General features: G+C 37.4%; 3 protein-coding genes across 3 annotated transcripts; all 3 read left to right on the top strand.

Annotated features, from left to right (window-relative positions):
* The first annotated feature begins 276 nt into the window (after positions 1-276).
* On the top strand, positions 277-1,762 carry LOC18447638 (senescence-specific cysteine protease SAG39). Its single transcript, XM_006857732.4, has 2 exons — positions 277-771; positions 927-1,762. Exons 1-2 carry the CDS (start codon positions 327-329, stop codon positions 1,508-1,510), a joined length of 1,029 nt encoding a protein of 342 aa, XP_006857794.1. The 5' UTR covers positions 277-326; the 3' UTR covers positions 1,511-1,762.
* A 7,451-nt stretch (positions 1,763-9,213) lies between these two features.
* LOC18447639 (senescence-specific cysteine protease SAG39) lies at positions 9,214-10,581 on the top strand. The gene is made up of 2 exons (XM_006857733.2): positions 9,214-9,705; positions 9,874-10,581. Exons 1-2 carry the CDS (start codon positions 9,261-9,263, stop codon positions 10,455-10,457), a joined length of 1,029 nt encoding a protein of 342 aa, XP_006857795.1. The 5' UTR covers positions 9,214-9,260; the 3' UTR covers positions 10,458-10,581.
* A 4,396-nt stretch (positions 10,582-14,977) lies between these two features.
* LOC18447640 (senescence-specific cysteine protease SAG39) lies at positions 14,978-16,357 on the top strand. Its single transcript, XM_006857734.3, has 2 exons — positions 14,978-15,481; positions 15,650-16,357. Exons 1-2 carry the CDS (start codon positions 14,980-14,982, stop codon positions 16,231-16,233), a joined length of 1,086 nt encoding a protein of 361 aa, XP_006857796.3. The 5' UTR covers positions 14,978-14,979; the 3' UTR covers positions 16,234-16,357.
* Positions 16,358-18,773: the final 2,416 nt, after the last annotated feature.

The raw sequence follows: 18,773 nt of genomic DNA, 5'->3' as shown, positions 1-18,773 counted from the left end.
TAAGCTAAAAAAATTAGCATAAATCAGGCACACTAGAGGCCAAATTTGTGGTAAGATGCACCAGAAACCAAGTACTATAACGAGATGCAGGCCAAACGGATTAACGTAAACGGGGGAGAGAATAGTGAGACAAAGTGAATGGAACAGAGAGAGAGAGAGAGGGTATGTCACAATCTTTAAGGTAGTTGTGTTGGGACGCAGCCGGTGAGTTTTAATGGACTGTAGGAAGTTATCTATGCATATATAAGCACAACAGATTAGGCTGACGCTTCATTGATTGAATACACGTTGCCTGATCACTTCAGAAAGAAAGACATTCACTAGCAATGGCTCCTAGAGTTGCTTCACCACTCTCTTGCTTGTGCTTGGCCTTGTTTCTCATGGGCCTCTGGCTGCCGTCCGCAACTCCTCGCAGGCTAGAGGAGGAATCCTTATCGTCAATGTCGGCGAGGTTTGAGCAATGGATGGCTCTTCATGGCCGCCTGTACAAGGATGCCCAAGAGAAGGAGCAACGCTCCCAGATATTCGAGGAAAATCTCAAATTCATAGACTCTGTGAATGCGGAGGGGCGACTGTACAAACTGAGCACGAACAAGTTTGCAGACCTCACCAACGATGAATTCAAGGCCATGCATATGGGCTTCAAGGGTCATGAATGTGCCACGAGGGAATCTGATGCTCCCTTCATGTATGCCAATGTTTCGGCCCCGGCCAGCATGGATTGGAGGAAGAAAGGCGCTGTCACTCCTGTCAAAGATCAAGGCCAATGCGGTTAACTATTAATTTCCTTATTAGCTTTATCTTTCTTCTTTGGCATGCTTTGACAGATTAGCATAATGGTGTAGCTAAACTATTTAGTCAAGAAGCTTAATTTTTCAATTTCCAGTGTTACAACATGTAATTGTATGTCTCCTTCATGGACTCAGGTTGTTGTTGGGCGTTTTCGGCTGTTGCCGCCATGGAGGGCATACATGAAATCAAAACCGGCAAGCTGGTGTCTCTATCCGAACAAGAAGTAGTAGACTGCGACACTAAAGGAGAAGATCAGGGCTGCAATGGGGGTCTCATGGATGATGCATTCAAATTCATCATTAACAACCACGGCCTCACCACCGAGGCTAAATACCCTTACAAGGCTGTTGATGGCACGTGCAAGAAAGCATCCTCGATCGCTGCTACTATCACAGGTTACGAGGATGTTCCCACAAACAATGAGAAGGCCCTGCTCAAGGCTGTTGCCAGCCAGCCCGTCTCAGTTGCCATCGACGCCAGTGGGTATGAATTCCAGTTCTACTCTAGGGGTGTCTTCACCGGCAACTGTGGTACAGAACTAGACCATGGCGTGACAGCCGTGGGCTATGGAACCTCTGGTGGGACTAAATATTGGCTAGTGAAGAACTCATGGGGCAAGCAATGGGGGGAGGCAGGGTACATAATGATGCAGCGCGATGTTGCTTCAAAAGAGGGCCTCTGTGGTATAGCAATGCAAGCATCCTACCCCACAGCCTAATGTGAACTTCTCCTTCCATTATCTATAATATTTGTATATGTTCTGTTCATTTTCCCTTTCTTGTTACAATCAAGAGGATGTGTACTCTAATGTGGATGATGTAGTTTTCCCTGCAAGTACTTGAATTGTCTGCATGTAACTCAGTTCATTCCATGAAGAACAATACAATATAGTCGCTGTTTGTCTGCCATCGAGTCCACATTATCTTGCACATATTAAGCGATGAGTTTTTCGATTTTTGTCCATAATTTAGTTTGTAACTCCTGTATTAATGCGAGCACTGGTTAGTTTAATCCAGCGTTCGAAAAGTCGGCCCAGTAGTTTCTACTCAGCCATGTTATTCAGGCTCGGGCCCTTGCCGAGTCTGAGTTGTCCTTATTTGGAGGTCTAATTCGGAGATCTTAAAACAAATTTAAAATATTATAAAAGTCTCAACAAATAAGAAATATATTTGTGACGTGTTTATGTTTTCTATCATTTTGACAACCCAATTTTTTGAAATTTTTTGAAAAATGCCCCTGTCACAAACTTATTTTTTAAAATCTATTTTTTTCAATTTTTTTAAGCACAATGGGGTTTTCGATAGGCAGTGGCCTTGCAAGACACGACCCTCTCCTTATGCAATATGCAACTTTAAGCTCATCCATATATCTTTCAAATGATGGTGATTTAACGGCTTTTGGGTATCGTTTGATAGGTCAAAATCTCGGTGCAAAACAGGTGACAATTGCTGAAACTTTCAGTCAACTTTATTCATTTTCGAAACTGATTTTGCCAAAAAATGTCCCTAAAGGCCTGAAAATTGTAGTTTTCTCTTATATAGTCTCCATTAACTCATTATACCTCCTCATAGCCATGGTTTGCTTCATAAGAAAGGGTTCAACATACTCTCTCTCTCAAGTTTATCATAAATCTCGATTTTCGTGCGAATCACACGTGTTGAGTTGAGCGGGACTATACTATCCATATCACCAATACGTGTATTGTTGCTAATTTACCACAAATAGATTGTGAAAATATATTGTATTTTTTTAAATTTTACTTTTAATGCAGTTTTCCTAATTTTTTGGCTTTTTTTATATTTTTTTATTTTTCTAATAATTTTCAGCTGCTACATTCCTCAGCCCTACTCGGACTGACTTACTTGGACTTAGGCAAGCACTCAGCTGGGGCATTTGGAAATTAATTGGCCCGAGTTGAATTTTTTAACACTGTTCGAATCCAGGACTTCCTATGGGATTCGGCCAGTGTCCAGAGCGGCTCTGTTTGGTGAGATCCAAGTGGACTTGCCAAGCCCTGTCCGAGTTCCCCAGAAGGAGTACATAATCCCGAGAATTCTAACACTAACTGAAAAAAAGGCAGGAAAAAATTCAGAAACACTCATGAAATTATACACATATTATGAACAATGCAGTTAATTTTCATATATATTCATATTGTTGGTGTGATATGCTTGGCATACACTCGCTTATATGATCATCTAGTGCAACAGTGGATGGTTCCATAATGTCTATTGCAAATTCATATGACTCCCATCAATTTTCAGGTTCCCAATTCATATTAAAGATAAACAATAAGAAATTCAAATTCCACATCTACCAACAAGAAAGACAATATGGTGGTAGAGTCACAGGCTCACAACCACAGAGTCTCAAAGACAGACTAGAGACATAATGCCAAAGTGTTAGCCTACCATCCTTAGGAATATATTGGAAGGTCACAATCATTTTAGCTGTTACACTAGCCGGTCTACAACCACGAGTCGAACAGCCCTTGTCAAAGTCTCCAACGTGAGTTACCATGTATGTCTCATCATTTTTATGGATATGGAGAATACAATTTACTCCAAAAGAATACAATCACATAGCCAATATAAAATAAAGTAGACTAATTCTAGTATAGTACAATACTATATGTGCTATAAATGAAAAGATTTTGAAAGTTATAGTTAACCTCACTCTTGCAGTAGATGACAGGTTCTCGTGAGATTTGACCTAAAACTATCTGTGCATCCCTATGTACAGCGCATTAGGATACCAAAAGTAATTTTCATTTTACAAGCACATTAAGCTAAAGTACATCATTTTTTTATAGAAAAAGTTTATATAGAGCTGCGGCCCAAATATTTCACTAGAAGAGGTTATTTTGATGCCCAAATATTATCAAATTGATCATCACGACATCAAGATGCATGGACATGAGAAAAAAATGGATTTCAAAATTTGGAAATAGTGCATCTTGTAATACATTTTTTGAATGTCAATTTTCAAGATTTTCAAGTTTTTATAGGTCTGCTTGATCTACACTATTTTTGAAGCTTTAAAATTTATAATTAGAGATGAAAATTTATTTTAAGGCTATCACAAAGATTTTCAGTATTGAAACCATAGTTCTTAATATTATTTGAAGGTGCGTTTTAATTTGATTTTTTAGAGCTTCGGCTCTATACAAACCACACTCTTTTTTATTTTTATTTTTGTAATTTAAATGGGAAAGACCCCAAACTATAGTAAAAATGAACCTTAAAACGTCATGTTATGGTACCCAATATGCTGACCACGCCTTGAGCCCATCTTGATGCAACGACACAACGTCAGGAGTCCCGACAAACCACCATCACCCAGAGCAACATGTTACGCAACGAGGCGTGCCTTCATTCGCTGCTAAAGTACATCATTGGTTGATATTTTTGAGTTATAACATATTAAATAAATAACTTTTCAAAGCTTTGATTTGGGTCACTTAACCCTTTTCATGATCTCAGAATATTGCTTCCCAATCCGATCTATAATATTTAGTTGGGTTAGAAAAAGAAACTTGAATATATTTAGGAATTCCTACATGACCATAGAAGCAAAGCCACACAAGACACATAATTCAAAAAGTAAACTATAATTTTGTACTAAATAAAATTATAATTATATACTAAACGTGATATTAATTATCCATTGCAAGCTGGGTTATATACATCCTGATCCACCTGTACCTGAATATATCTTGATCCACATGTATTTGAATTATCATTCTAACCAAATTATATACTAAAATTTGGATATGAATTTCACTAGAAGAAGTTGTTTTAATGCCCAATACATATATAGGGAATGGATGTTGTCCACATGCTATATTCCCACATATATAAATAGTGCATTAGTAGAAATATATTTTTATGCCTCAAAAAATGGAAAATGTTACTTTATTGAATTTTTAGAGATATTCGAAGCAAGCTAGGGAGGCAAAGAAACCCATAAAAAAAATATAACTGGCATCATCGAATAAAAAATGAGAAAAAAAAAAGAAAACCAAAAAATGATTTTCACATAAATACATGCTACTAATATATTTGTATACATAAAAATATTAAAGCAAAATGAATCTTATTGATTTTATTGAGAGAACGCAACATAAATACAATATTGATTGAGGTAACCATCGTATACCAATTTCCAAAGGATGCCATATTAATTTATTGTTGCTAACTTGACATTGCTTTGCAAGTATCAATAATAATAGTAAAAAAGATCGGTGAGGTGGATTTGAAAGTTCGATAGTGTGATCTAGCACGATGTATATACTTTTTTTTTTTTTTTCTCACTGACTAGATCATTTATAATGGTTCAAGTAAAATAAAACTATCTTAAAAATAAGCAAATAAACAAATAAAAGTGGTTCTCACTTGCTACCACTAAATACAAACTTCTTTATTTAATAAAAGAAATCAACACAATGCTGTGGGAATAAAGAGACATAAAAAAAAATATTGCAAAAGCGCATAGTAAAGATGCCGGAGATAATTTCAACCACGTTTAGTACACCCCACACAGAATCTCCTCCTTGAATAGCCCACAGGATCTATAATGACCAAGGACTAAGGCCACTTCTCTTAAACTATGGCGCGAGGTGAGGCGTGGCCCCTTAAGATATTATGAGAGAGAGAAATAATCTCTTTAGAGAGAGAGAGAAAACCCCAGGCCGTCGTGTGCCACCCTAGGTAAAGAGAGAGTAGAGAGAGGAAAAAAAGTGTAGAGAATACGAGGGAGGTGAAAGTTAGACTATGCGATAGAGCACGATATATATAAATTTAAATTTGTAGGGTGAGAGATGTGAATCATCTATTTCTTAGATCCACCATCAAGATTTAAAAGAATGTGTTAGAACCTTATCTTCTATTTTCTAAACTTATTCCCATCAAATATTCAAATAATAAAATATTATTCATACTTTCTCTTTTATGAATATTCATTCCTTATTCACATAATCTTTAAATAGTCAAATATCTTGATTCACAATATATATTATAAGTCATTATATTGATTCTTAATCTAAGAAGGCTTCAACACAAAATAGAAAGGCTACTTACATGGAAGCCTCTCTTACAAAATTAGTAAGAGAAGGTTCCTATGGGTGAGGAGTGCCACCCTAGGTGGTGCTTCATGGGCCCCACCCAAACCTATTATGTAGGTAAATTACCTCATATGATATAGAGGGTCCCACATCTTTTTAAAATTATTTGTAATGATATTCAAAATTTTAAAATAGAATTTATTTCTCTTAGATTATTTAAAACATTATAAATTGATTTTCTCTTATTTAATAAATCCAAATGATGAAAATAAAATATAGAGAGAATCACAAAAATTCAACTAATCATTCTAAACAATCATATATCATAAAATTAATTAATTTTAATGGGAATAATATCTGTATAGATCTAGGAATTATCAATCTACTAGAGTATTCCACCTTCAACTTTGGATCACAATCCACACTAGCTTTCTCATACTGACCCAGCGGTTCCTATGACCTACAATCTACTGCAGGGGTTCATGGTTGGGTCATTAAAGTTAGCCAATACGTTAGAGGATGTAATCCCAATCTATGGAATTTTAAGTTCTCCCTTAAGGACAAATACATGGTCCTCCAGACTATGATGCAACATGGCTTCTTGGTGCGTAGGGGTAATCTCACACATATACACTCTTTCCCCTCAATGGTGAATTGCTATCTCGATATGGCTATCTATGTACATGTCGTGTGACGGTACTATGATGATGTTTTAGCCTTGTCTATAAAGGTCAACTATCACATACAATGGCCGTATAGTCCCTCGGCTCATTCATCCCGGCAAACGCCGATCTCATCGAAGGCTGACCCATTGAACCCTCATTGATTTAACTCTATGCCTAGGTCCTTTGAGCTTTCCAACTCGACTGGCTTAACACATTGAGCCAAGTTTGAGTATCGACAAATAACATTGCCTAGTGTAGTCCACAAGATGACCACACTCCCACGGAGTTTATGTTTCATTATATAAAATACTTGTACAAGCTCTCATGAGGACGGAGTTTATGTTTCATTATATAAAATGCTTATACAAGCTCTCATGAGGCCTTTAATGGTCACATAAATTCAACAAAAGAGGATCTCTATTTATATATTTTTCATAGGCTAGGGTTTCCTTAGGTTTAGTAATTCTTAGTGAGATTAAATCTAGATCATTGATCATAGGACACTTGTAGGGTGAAAGATATGGGTCATCCATTCTTTAGATCAATCATCATGATTCAAAAGATGACATGGAACTTTATCCTTCAGTTTCTTAAACCCATTCCCATCAAGTATTGTAATATGAAAAATATTCTCAACTATATTATATTTTTCATAAATTTCTTACACATGATTTATTTGATTGAAATCATGCTTCCTTAATTTCAAATCATACCAAAAATTTCTATTTTGATTTGCAACCCATGTTTGCTTGGCCAACTTTTTAATTAGTATCAGTGGGGTGTGCCACCCTTGGTGGCCTTATGTTGCTCACTCAAATTTGTCAAGTGCAAAATACATTAAAATGGTAAGAGGGAGGGTTTCCTATGGTGGTGTGTACGACCCTTAGCTGGCCACATGTGGCCCCCACTCAAATTCCCCAATGTGATATTATATTATGGGGGGTTCATGTTCCATGATGGGCCCCCATGTGTTAATTGATTAATAAAAGGATTTTTTTAAAAGAGTAACATATACATGCTTCATCTTGAAAGGTGATATGCTCTCCTGATATGAGTATCATATGTACATGCCATGTGATGATTTGGGGATGAGGCTTTGTCCCTCGTCTCTGAAGGCTAACCATCACACACAAGAGTCACACAGTCCCTCAACTTACTCATCCAGTAACTCCGACCTCATCAAGAGATGACCCATCAGTTTCGCTCCATGCCTAGGTAGGAGACACAATCGCAGTCTATAGATTACAGGTTCTCTTTTAGAGATGAATTCAAATAGAACATGGCCATTTCAAATTCCTAAAATACACCATAAACAACTAGCGAAGAAGAAGAAATGTTGTCGTGAGGGTCACCAAACAAACGTAAGTTGAAGGACTGTGCGGTGATTAAGAGGTAGTGACAACCCCTAACATGACATGAGTTTTGTGATCCAACCATTGGATTAGGTTGTGACCATCATGTCCGCATCGCCCTTGCTGTCATGAGGATTATAATATCCTTCCCTAAATTGAGAGGTAAAATAAGTGTGAGATGGTAGGACTAGGACTCCCTATCAATGACAGTAACAACATTTTCTACAGTATTATAACGCCACCCAGGCCATCAATCGTCAAGAACGGATGGGTGCAATATTTTCTCCTCCACTAAAATACATGTAAAGAAAAATACTCAGCTGTCCAAGTCAATGTTCGACAAATCAAACCGGCCTCGGGAAATGGCCAAGGGCCGGGTATGAGTAACCGGTAAACCGGCCAGTTCATCCGGCCTAACAAAATAGGTCCCAGTTAGTCAAAAAGTGTTAAAAATAAATAAAAAATCTAATAAATATGAATAATATATTTAAAACATGATTAAACAAAGCATATCCAGTTGAAAAGTAGTAAAAAAAATAAATTTAAAAACAGAAATTGTGCTGATGGGTATTCTAAATTTTTTTTAAAAAAGTTGGAAAAATGTAAAAAGTAAGTTCTTATGACCAAAACCACTTTTCAATTGTTGTCAAAATGATAAAAAATATTCCAAAATACATTAAAAAAATAATTTTTTAGGATTTCATATAAATTCTTTTGTATTTTTTTTTAAATACCTGTCTGGACCACCAAAACCGATCAAAAGCAAATTGGGCAGCACCCAATTTTGGTTTGACTGGCCGGTTCCAAGTTGGACCGGCCAAGTTTGTGAACCCTGGTCCACAGTCAACACCAAAGAGCTCCGATGTTAAAACACTGTTTCGTTGCGCAAAACCCATAGTATACTCCTGAGGGAGCATAGTTATAAGCACTTTAGTTATAACTGGAGACAAACGGGGAAAGAAGTGCCGAGGGTGACAAACCCGCAAAATAATCAACTTAAATGAATCAAACAACAGATGATGTCATGTGGAATGACATTATGCTGAGAGACTGATAAGGAGGAGTTAAAAAGACAGAGTGTTTTAGCAAATAGAGAATCATTAAGGCAAAGTATCGTACAAAATTGTGGTAAGATGCAACAGACACTAACTGCCTGTTGTTAGATCCAAGCCAAACGAATTAGCGTACACGAAACTGAGAATGGTGACACAAACTGAAGGGAAGAGAGAGAGAGAGAGGATGTCACAATCCTTTGTAGTTGTGTTGGGACGCAGCCGGTGAATTTTGATGGATAATAGGAAGTTATGTGTGTATATAAATGCAATAGGCCAATGTATCACTCCATAGATTGTCTAATTAAGCATTTCGGAAAGAAAAATATTAAGTCCAATGGCTGCTAGAGGTCTTTCACCATTCTCTTGCTTGTGCTTGGCTTTGTTTCTACTGGGTCTCTGGCTACCTTTTGCTACTCCTCGCATACTCGAGGAGGAAACCCCGTCGTCGTTGTTAGTGAGGTTTGAGCAATGGATGGCTCTTCATGGCCGCCAATACATGGATGCCCAAGAGAAGGAGCAACGCTTCCAGATATTCCAGGAAAATCTCAAATTCATAGACTCTGTGAATGCGGAGGGGCGACCTTACAAACTGACTGCAAACAAGTTTGCAGACCTCACCAACGATGAATTCAGGGTTACACGCATGGGTTTCAAGGGTCATGAATGCGCTGCGAGGGCATCTGATGCTCCCTTCATGTATGCCAATGTTTCAGCGCCGACCAGCATGGATTGGAGGAAGAAAGGGGCTGTTACTCCTGTCAAGGATCAAGGCCAATGCGGTTAACTATTTATTTCCTTACACTTTCTAATGAACTATATTTATGTTTCTTCTTTGGCCTGCTTTAACATATTAGCATATTGGTGTAGCTAAATGTTTAGTCAAGAAGCTTAATTTTTCAATTTCCAGTGTTACAACATGTAATTGTATGTCTCCTTCATGGACTCAGGTTGTTGTTGGGCGTTTTCGGCTGTTGCCGCCATGGAGGGCATACACCAAATCAAAACCGGCAAGCTGGTGTCTCTATCCGAACAAGAAGTAGTAGACTGCGACACTAAAGGAGAAGATCAGGGCTGCAATGGGGGTTTCATGGATGATGCATTCAAATTCATCATTAACAACCACGGCCTCACCACCGAGGCTAAATACCCTTACAAGGCTGTTGATGGCTCGTGCAAGAAAGCTTCCTCTCTCGCTGCTACTATCACAGGTTACGAGGATGTTCCCACAAACAATGAGAAGGCTCTGCTCAAAGCCGTCACCAGCCAGCCCGTCTCAGTTGCCATCGATGCGAGTGGGTATGAATTCCAGTTCTACTCTGGGGGCGTCTTCACCGGCAACTGTGGTACAGAACTAGACCATGGCGTGACAGCCGTGGGCTATGGAACCTCTGGTGGGACTAAATATTGGCTAGTGAAGAACTCATGGGGCAAGCAATGGGGGGAGGCAGGGTACATTAGGATGCAGCGCGATGTTGCTTCAAAAGAGGGCCTCTGTGGTATAGCAATGCAACCATCCTACCCCACTGCATAAACGCCCTTCTGCATCCTCTCATGAGCTTGTATATATTATGCTTGTCATGCGTTTATTGTTGACACCAAATGGATATATGCCAAACAAGCTATTTATAAATAATTTTATGTGAATGCATTACTGATATGCATGTGTTTCTAAATTCACTCTTTAGAGTAAATAGAGCTCACAAAGCATTAGTGCCCTTCCAAAGTGATCAACATAGTGTGTAGGTAACAACACACACATAGGAGTCTATTGTGGTTGAGTTCGGGGCTAGCAAGAAAGGGGTTGGGTTTGTGGTGGTAGTACCTCGACACCCTAGTCATCACGTTGTGGTTTTCATTCCCACAGACACTACGCCACTAAAACCTTCAAGAAACTAATTCTTAAACTATTTGAAAAAACAGCTAGGGGCTGTCTTCCCCATTAAAGTATCCAAAAAAAAAAAACCATTGAATTATCCAAAAAAAAAAAGGTTTAAAGCTAGTCAAAATCATTACTTCTATGTGTTTCTAGAAAAATTGAAAGTATTATGGCCTTCGGGTAAAATCAGAAGGGGTTTCATGAAGAGAAACTAGGAAACCCTAATGAAATTTTTATATGTAGATCAAGGAGATGTAACACCCATCCTATTTGGAGTTACCCATATGGTTATGGGAATTTTTTGCATAGAGAGAGAAAGAGAGAGAAAGTGAGTCGAAGCACTTCTTGTAGTGAGGAGAGAGAGCGAGGAATAAATACCCTTATACTATGTAGAATAAAAAAGACACATATCTCTAGGAAAGAAAAGGTGAAGATAAACGCTAGTTACTTTACCACGCCTTTCTCTTAACGTTAGGAAAAGCTTGACATTGAGCTTGTTGAATTCATTGCATCTTTCACAGGATTCTTATGAACTGGTTGTTAATCTTGCCATTCACTGGGGTACTTTTTCTGTTCAAATAAATCAATTAATGAAACACTTGATGTACAACACTCTATTATCAAGCATAACCTTGATTTCTTATTGGAGCTCAAAGAGCTCTATTATACGAGATATAGGCGGCGTATCTTCTCTGTGTGATCATGAAGAATTATCAGAATTTACGGTACACAATATATTTAAATATATTGTGTAATTATCAGAATTTATCAGAATTTATGGTACACAATATATTTAAATATCTTCTCTGTGTGATCATGAAGATTCAGATTTCATGTCGATTTCTTCAATTCGGGGCACCTCTTGCTTTGGCACTGGCATTTTCTAATCATTAAAACTGCAGATCTATTTGGCTGATCTAGAAGTAAATATTTCTTGCCATGATATATGATCATTATTTGATGATTCATAGTCTCCAATCTGCAATGTATCCATCATCTCAAAAGTATGCTTTGATTGTGTTGAATTGATCTTCCGATGCGTCTTGGATATCATTGCGAAATGTTGTAATATAAATTGGAGCACAGTGGTCTAAGGATTCCCCACTATTCTTTCACATTGTAAGGAAACTTGAAGTCCCTCAGTTTAAACCCTTAGCTAAAAGCGTGAATGCGTATTTGAGACAACTCTTAACACTGGGATAAGCGAATGGTTTCAAAAGAGAATTAAAATGATTTTTGGTCCCTAAAACCATAGACCTACGTTTTATCGTCCCTCAAATGGCTGGGCTACTTTTTAGAGACTAAATGATTCTCATTGTTTTTCTCTGAATCCCCTTGTTTTATTTTTGGAAAACAGATGTGTATCTAATTTCCTAGAATTATAAATTCAAATAAACCATCATGTCTATGTAAAGTGTATAGACCCTCTCCAATTTAAATGAAAATAATGTTTAACCCATTCCTACCTTTTTATTGTCTATATTACAATATTTATCCTTGTTCCCTTTTCCAATGATCCCTCATCTCAATTTAAAAAAAGTAACCCTCTCTTTGCATCACTTGCAGACCCCTTCCTCCTCCTCCTTTTTCTCTCTCTCCTCACAAGTAGTTTAAACTTTAAACATGGTGTCCCAAATTCCATTTGGATGATGGGGTCGTTATTAAAAAAAAAAGAAAAAGAAAAAGAAAAAAAAAGGATAAACATTAAAATTTGCACAATAAAACTGTTGGGAATGGTTTAATGTATTTTCTTCTAACTTGAAGGGAGTTTATGGGTTATTTGGGATTACAGTTATAGAAAGGTTGGTATATGTTTTTTTTTGTTCTTTTAATCCTTGCCATTTTCAGAGATAAGTAAAAAGATACTAATATTATCATATAGTAAAATCCAAGATCCCCTTAGCTATAGAGTGGTCTTGCAACATAACGAAGTTGTTTCTTCTCCCTAATAAGCAAGGATCAGTTGAAATTTCAAAGTGGTCATGCAAGATCACCTAGCATTTTCTTCTAACTAAAGGAAATGGGTGATTCAAATTTCAATAATAAGAATGAGAAAACCTTCCGAACACGTAGCCTCTATAGTGAACAGTAATATAGATGAAATTCTAGCCGTTAGATCTTCATCGTGTAGTTCAGAATGCATATCATTATATAAATTTTAATATTTTTTTAAAAATAGGATCATAATTAAATTGTAGACATGTACTAAAAAAAGAGGACGCACAATTAAAAAATATATCTCAAAATATAAAATGATCGAAATACCCCTAAAAAATAACGGGGGTAATTTGGCAATTTTAAATATTGAAAATAAATTTTTTATATCTTTATATGGTGCGAAATTGTGTTAGGTATATACACCCAAAATTTCTTCTTAATCAAACTTATAGAAAAAAATTAAAATTAAAATAGTGATATGTATTTTGATCTACTCGATGAAGATTTGACGTTTGAGATTCCACCTCTATTACTATTCATTATAGCTGCCTAGTGTTTGTTAGCTTTTTCTAATAAATATACAACAGATGACCATAGAAGAAATGAAATAATGTTCTCATGGGTAACACAAACATCAATTCAAAGGATGGGTGGTGATTGAGAGGAACCACCAAAATGATATGGGACCCCGACCCGAATGGACCCAAAACCACCATACCTGGACCAAAAAATATAGTGTAGGATCCGAAATTGGATTCAGACCCAACCTAAAAATTAAAATATCGATGTATTTAACTATGTTTCAATATATTTCATATATTGAGACCCAAAAAACAGTACCGGATTCAAATCCAGACCTGAACCCAAACAACCTAACTTGACCCAGACCCGAATAGTGTTCGGGTCCAAGATTTGAACCCAGACACTTGCCGGGTTCAATGTTTGGACCCTACCCGGTACCAGTTTACCCATTTGGTCCAAGGTCGGGTCCATCGCCACCCCTAGACCAAAGCTTGTCTTGAGTTTGGTAAGGTTGTCCCACCCTCCATCTTCACGACCAGTGACCACAATGAGATTTACTACAGTAGTATAACACCACCCTCGCTATCGGATGTCAAACTGAATGGTTGCTTTGTGCTTTTCCCACTCTCAAATACCTAAACAAATTTTGAATGGAGGCGCCACAGTGCCTAGAAATTTTAAAAAATTAGAGCCTACCTCCAATTAGTGTCGAGAAATATGGTTTCAATACACGAAATATTTGTAATACCCTTAAAATATATTTTCTTCTTTATTTATAAAGTTTAAAGCTTAAAAAATAATGTAGACCAATAGATCTATGAAATTTAGAAAATCTTGAAAATTGACGGTCCAAAACTGTGTTACAAAATATACTATTTCTAAATCTTGAGATCCTTTTTTTTTTAAATTCCATGCCTCATGATATTGAGATGATCAATTTGAGGATATTTAGGTATCAAAACAACCTGTTACATTACATCGTAGGAGGTCCGAGGTCTCCATTTTGAGACTACCTATAATGTGGTCGAACACCACAATGTGGGCAGTCTGGGGATAGGGATGTCGGACTACTAAATTGATTGAGCCTAAATGAGCAGGCTGAGGTCTCCATCCTCTGGACCACCTAAGCATACCACCACAATCTAAGCAGTCCAAGGATGGGTACCTCGGGCCAGACGCCAAATATCCTAAAACATATAATACAATGAAGAAACCTAAAAATAATAATGAAATATTAAAACCGTTCGGGGACGGTATCCTCGGACCGAGAGGCATTTTAAAAAAAAAATTAAAAATTGAATAGTAACCAACCTTGTGATTTATAAGTCATTTTGATTCATTTTGCATTTTACTTTTTTTTGGTTATATCTAAATGGGTCTAAATAATATTACCCAAGAGAGACCTTGAGAAAAAGATAAAAGGGACAATATTTTAAGGAGAGGGGAAAAAAACAAATTAAAGATCAAAGTATGTTGCAACATTAAATGTAGAAAAAAAGGATCAAAATTGTAGCAAGATGCACTCGAAACCAAAAGGATGATCTTCGTGGGATCCAAGCTAAACAGATTAACGTAAACGGTGGAGAACATTGCTACAGAAAGTGAAGAGAGCGAAGTATGTCACAATCGTTTGGGTGTTCGTGTTGGGACGCAGCCGGTGAGTTCTAATGGAGACTAGGAAGTTATGTATGTTTATATAGCTCAATACAATAGCCAAATGCTTCATTGCAAATACATTAAGCATTCCAAAAAGAAAAACATACTCGCAATGGCTGCTAGAGTTGCTTCACCACTCTCCTGCTTGTGCTTGTGCTTGGCCTTGTTTCTCATCAGCCTTTGGCTACCGTTCGCAACTCCTCGCAGGCTGGAAGAGGAATCCTCATCGTCAATGTCGGCGAGGTTTGAGCAATGGATGGCTCTTCATGGGCGCCAGTACATGGATGCAAGGGAGAAGGAGCAACGCTCCCAGATATTCGAGGAAAATCTGAAATTCATAGACTCTGTGAATGCGGAGGGGCGACCTTACAAACTGAGTGCAAACAAGTTTGCAGACCTCACCAACGATGAATTCAGGGTTACACGCATGGGTTTCAAGGGTCATGAATGCGCTGCGAGGGCATCTGATGCTCCCTTCATGTATGCCAATGTTTCAGCGCCGACCAGCATGGATTGGAGGAAGAAAGGGGCTGTTACTCCTGTCAAGGATCAAGGCCAATGCGGTTAACTATTTATTTCCTTACACTTTCTAATGAACTATATTTATGTTTCTTCTTTGGCCTGCTTTAACATATTAGCATATTGGTGTAGCTAAATGTTTAGTCAAGAAGCTTAATTTTTCAATTTCCAGTGTTACAACATGTAATTGTATGTCTCCTTCATGGACTCAGGTTGTTGTTGGGCGTTTTCGGCTGTTGCCGCCATGGAGGGCATACACCAAATCAAAACCGGCAAGCTGGTGTCTCTATCCGAACAAGAAGTAGTAGACTGCGACACTAAAGGAGAAGATCAGGGCTGCAATGGGGGTCTCATGGATGATGCATTCAAATTCATCATTAACAACCACGGCCTCACCACCGAGGCTAAATACCCTTACAAGGCTGTTGATGGCACGTGCAAGAAAGCATCCTCGATCGCTGCTACTATCACAGGTTACGAGGATGTTCCCACAAACAATGAGAAGGCCCTGCTCAAGGCCGTCACCAGCCAGCCCGTCTCAGTTGCCATTGATGCGAGTGGGTATGAATTCCAGTTCTACTCTGGGGGCATCTTCACCGGCAACTGTGGTACAGAACTAGACCATGGCGTGACAGCCGTGGGCTATGGAACCTCTGGTGGGACTAAATATTGGCTAGTGAAGAACTCATGGGGCGAGCAATGGGGGGAGGCAGGGTACATTAGGATGCAGCGCGATGTTGCTTCAAAAGAGGGCCTCTGTGGTATAGCAATGCAACCATCCTACCCCACTGCATAAACGCCCTTCTGCATCCTCTCATGAGCTTGTATATATTATGCTCGTCATGCGTTTATTGTTGACACCAAATGGATATATGCCAAACAAGCTATTTATAAATAATTTTATGTGAATGCATTACTGATGTGCATGTGTTTCTAAATTCACCCTTTAGAGTAAATAGAGCTCATAAAGCATTAGTGCCCTTCCAAAGTGCTCAACAAAGTGTGTAGGTAACAACACACACATAGGAGTCTATTGTGGTTGAGTTCGGGGCTAGCAAGAAAGGGGCTGGGTTTGTGGTGGTAGTACCTCGACACCCTAGTCATCACGTTGTGGTTTTCATTCCCATAGACACCACGCTACTAACACCTTCAAGAAACTAATGCTTAAACTATTTGGAAAAACAGGTAGGGGCTGTCTTCCTTATTGAATTATCCAAAAAATAAAATAAAATTTAGAGCTATTCAAAATCATTACTTCTATGTGTTTCTATAAAAATTGGAAGTATTATGGCCTTCGGGTAAAATCAGAAGGGGTTTCTTGAAGAGATACTAGGAAACCCTAATGAAATTTTTATATGGAGATCAAGGAGATGTAACACGCATCCTGTTTGGAGTTACCCTGTTATGGTTATGGGAATTTTTTGCATAGAGAGAGAAAGTGAGTAGAAGGACCTCTTGTAGTGAGGAGAGAGAGCGAGGAATAAATACCCTTATACTATGTAGAATAAAAAATACACAAATATCTCTAGGAAAGAAAAGGCGAAGATAAACTCTAGTTACTTTACCACGTCTTTTTCTTAACGTTAGGAAAAGCTTGACATTGAGCTTGTTGAATTCATTGCATCTTTCACAGGATTCTTATGAACTGGTTGTTAATCTTGCCATTCACTGGGGTACTTTTTCCGCTCGAATAAATCAATTAATGAAACACTTGATGTACAACACTATTATCAAGCATAACCTTGATTTCTTATTGGAGCTCAAAGAGCTCTATTATACAAGATATAGGCGGCGTATCTTCCTCTTTACAGTTAATTATCAAAATTTGTGGTACACAATATATCTAAATATCTTCTCTGTGTGATCATGAAGATTCAGATTTCATGTCGATTTCTTCGATTAGGGGCACCTCTTGCTTGGGCACTGGCATTTTCTAATCATTAAAACTGCTGATCTATTTGCCTGATCTAGAAGTAAATATTTCTTGCCATGATATATGATCTTTATTTGATGATTCATAGTCTCCAATCTGCAATGTATCCAACATCTCAAAAGTATGATTTGATTGTGATGAATTGATCTTCCGATGGGTCTTGGATATCATTGCGAAATGTTGTAATATAAATTGGAGTACATTGTTCTAAGGATTCCCCACTATTCTTTCACATTGTAAGGAAACTTGAAGTCCCTCATTTTAAACCCTTAGCTAAAAGCATGAATGCGTATTTGAGACAACTCTTAACACTAGGATAGGCGAATGGTTTCAAAAGAGAATTAAAATGATTTTGGGTCCCTAAAACCATAGACCTACGTTTGATCGTCCCTGATTCCCCTTGTTTTATTTTTGGAAAACAGATTTGTATCTAATTTCCTAGAATTATAAATTCAAATAAACCATCAGGTCTATGTAAAGTGTATAGACCTCACCAATTTAAATGAAAATGATGTTTAACCCATTCCTACCTTTTTATTGTCTATATTACAATATTTATCCTTGTTTCCTTTTCCAATGATACCTCATCTCAATTTAGAAAAGGTAACCCTCCCTTTTCATCACTTGCAGACCCCTTCCTCCTCCTCCGTTCTCTTTCTCTCCTCACAAGTAGTTTAAACTTTAAACATGGTATCCCAAATTCCATTTGGACGATGGGGTCGTTATTAACAAAAAAAAAAAAAAAGGATAAACATTAAAATTGCACAATAAAACTGTTGGAAATGGTTTAATGTCTTTTACTTCTTACTTGGAGGGAGTTTATGGGTTATTTGGGATTACAGTTATAGAAAGGTTGGTATATGCTTTTTTTTGTTCTTTTATTCCTTGCCATTTTCAGAGATAAGTAAAAAGATACCAATATTATCATATAGTAAAATCCAAGATCCCCTTAGCTATAGAGTGGTCTTGCAACATAACGAAGTTGTTTCTTCTCCCTAATAAGCAAGGATCAGTTGAAATTTCAAAGTGCTCTGCAAGATCACCTAGCATTTTCTTATGACTAAAGGAAATGGGTGATTCAAATTTCAATAATAAGTTGAGAAAACCTTCCGAATAGGTAGTCGCTATAATGAATAGTAATATAGATGAAATTATAGCCGTCAGATCTTCATCGTATAGTTCAGAATGCATATCATTATATAAATTTTAATATTTTTTTTAGAAATGAGATCATAATTAAATTTTAGACGTGTACTAAAAAAAGAGGGTGCACAATTAAAAAATATTTAAAAAATATATCTCGAAATATAAAATGATCGAAATACCCCTAAAAAATAACGGGGGCAATTTGGCTATTTTAAATATTGAAAATAATTTTTTTATATCTTTATATGGTGCGAAAT

The sequence above is a fragment of the Amborella trichopoda genome, chromosome 10 (genome assembly GCF_054954075.1).
Source record: "Amborella trichopoda isolate Santa Cruz 75 chromosome 10, AtrichopodaSantaCruz75HAP2 v2.0, whole genome shotgun sequence".
Classification (NCBI taxonomy): domain Eukaryota; kingdom Viridiplantae; phylum Streptophyta; class Magnoliopsida; order Amborellales; family Amborellaceae; genus Amborella; species Amborella trichopoda.
Note: the sequence above shows the minus strand (reverse complement) of the source record. Positions and strands in the feature narration are given on the sequence as shown.

What these genes read in the sequence shown, in the direction of transcription:
- LOC18447638 (XM_006857732.4), top strand. Translation starts at nt 327, where the DNA reads ATGGCTCCTAGAGTTGCTTCACCACTCTCTTGCTTGTGCTTGGCCTTG. An exon ending in CAAAGATCAAGGCCAATGCG is followed by an intron (nt 772 to 926) that starts GTTAACTATTAA and finishes TCATGGACTCAG; the next exon opens with GTTGTTGTTGGGCGTTTTCG.
- LOC18447639 (XM_006857733.2), top strand. Translation starts at nt 9,261, where the DNA reads ATGGCTGCTAGAGGTCTTTCACCATTCTCTTGCTTGTGCTTGGCTTTG. An exon ending in CAAGGATCAAGGCCAATGCG is followed by an intron (nt 9,706 to 9,873) that starts GTTAACTATTTA and finishes TCATGGACTCAG; the next exon opens with GTTGTTGTTGGGCGTTTTCG.
- LOC18447640 (XM_006857734.3), top strand. Translation starts at nt 14,980, where the DNA reads ATGCTTCATTGCAAATACATTAAGCATTCCAAAAAGAAAAACATACTC. An exon ending in CAAGGATCAAGGCCAATGCG is followed by an intron (nt 15,482 to 15,649) that starts GTTAACTATTTA and finishes TCATGGACTCAG; the next exon opens with GTTGTTGTTGGGCGTTTTCG.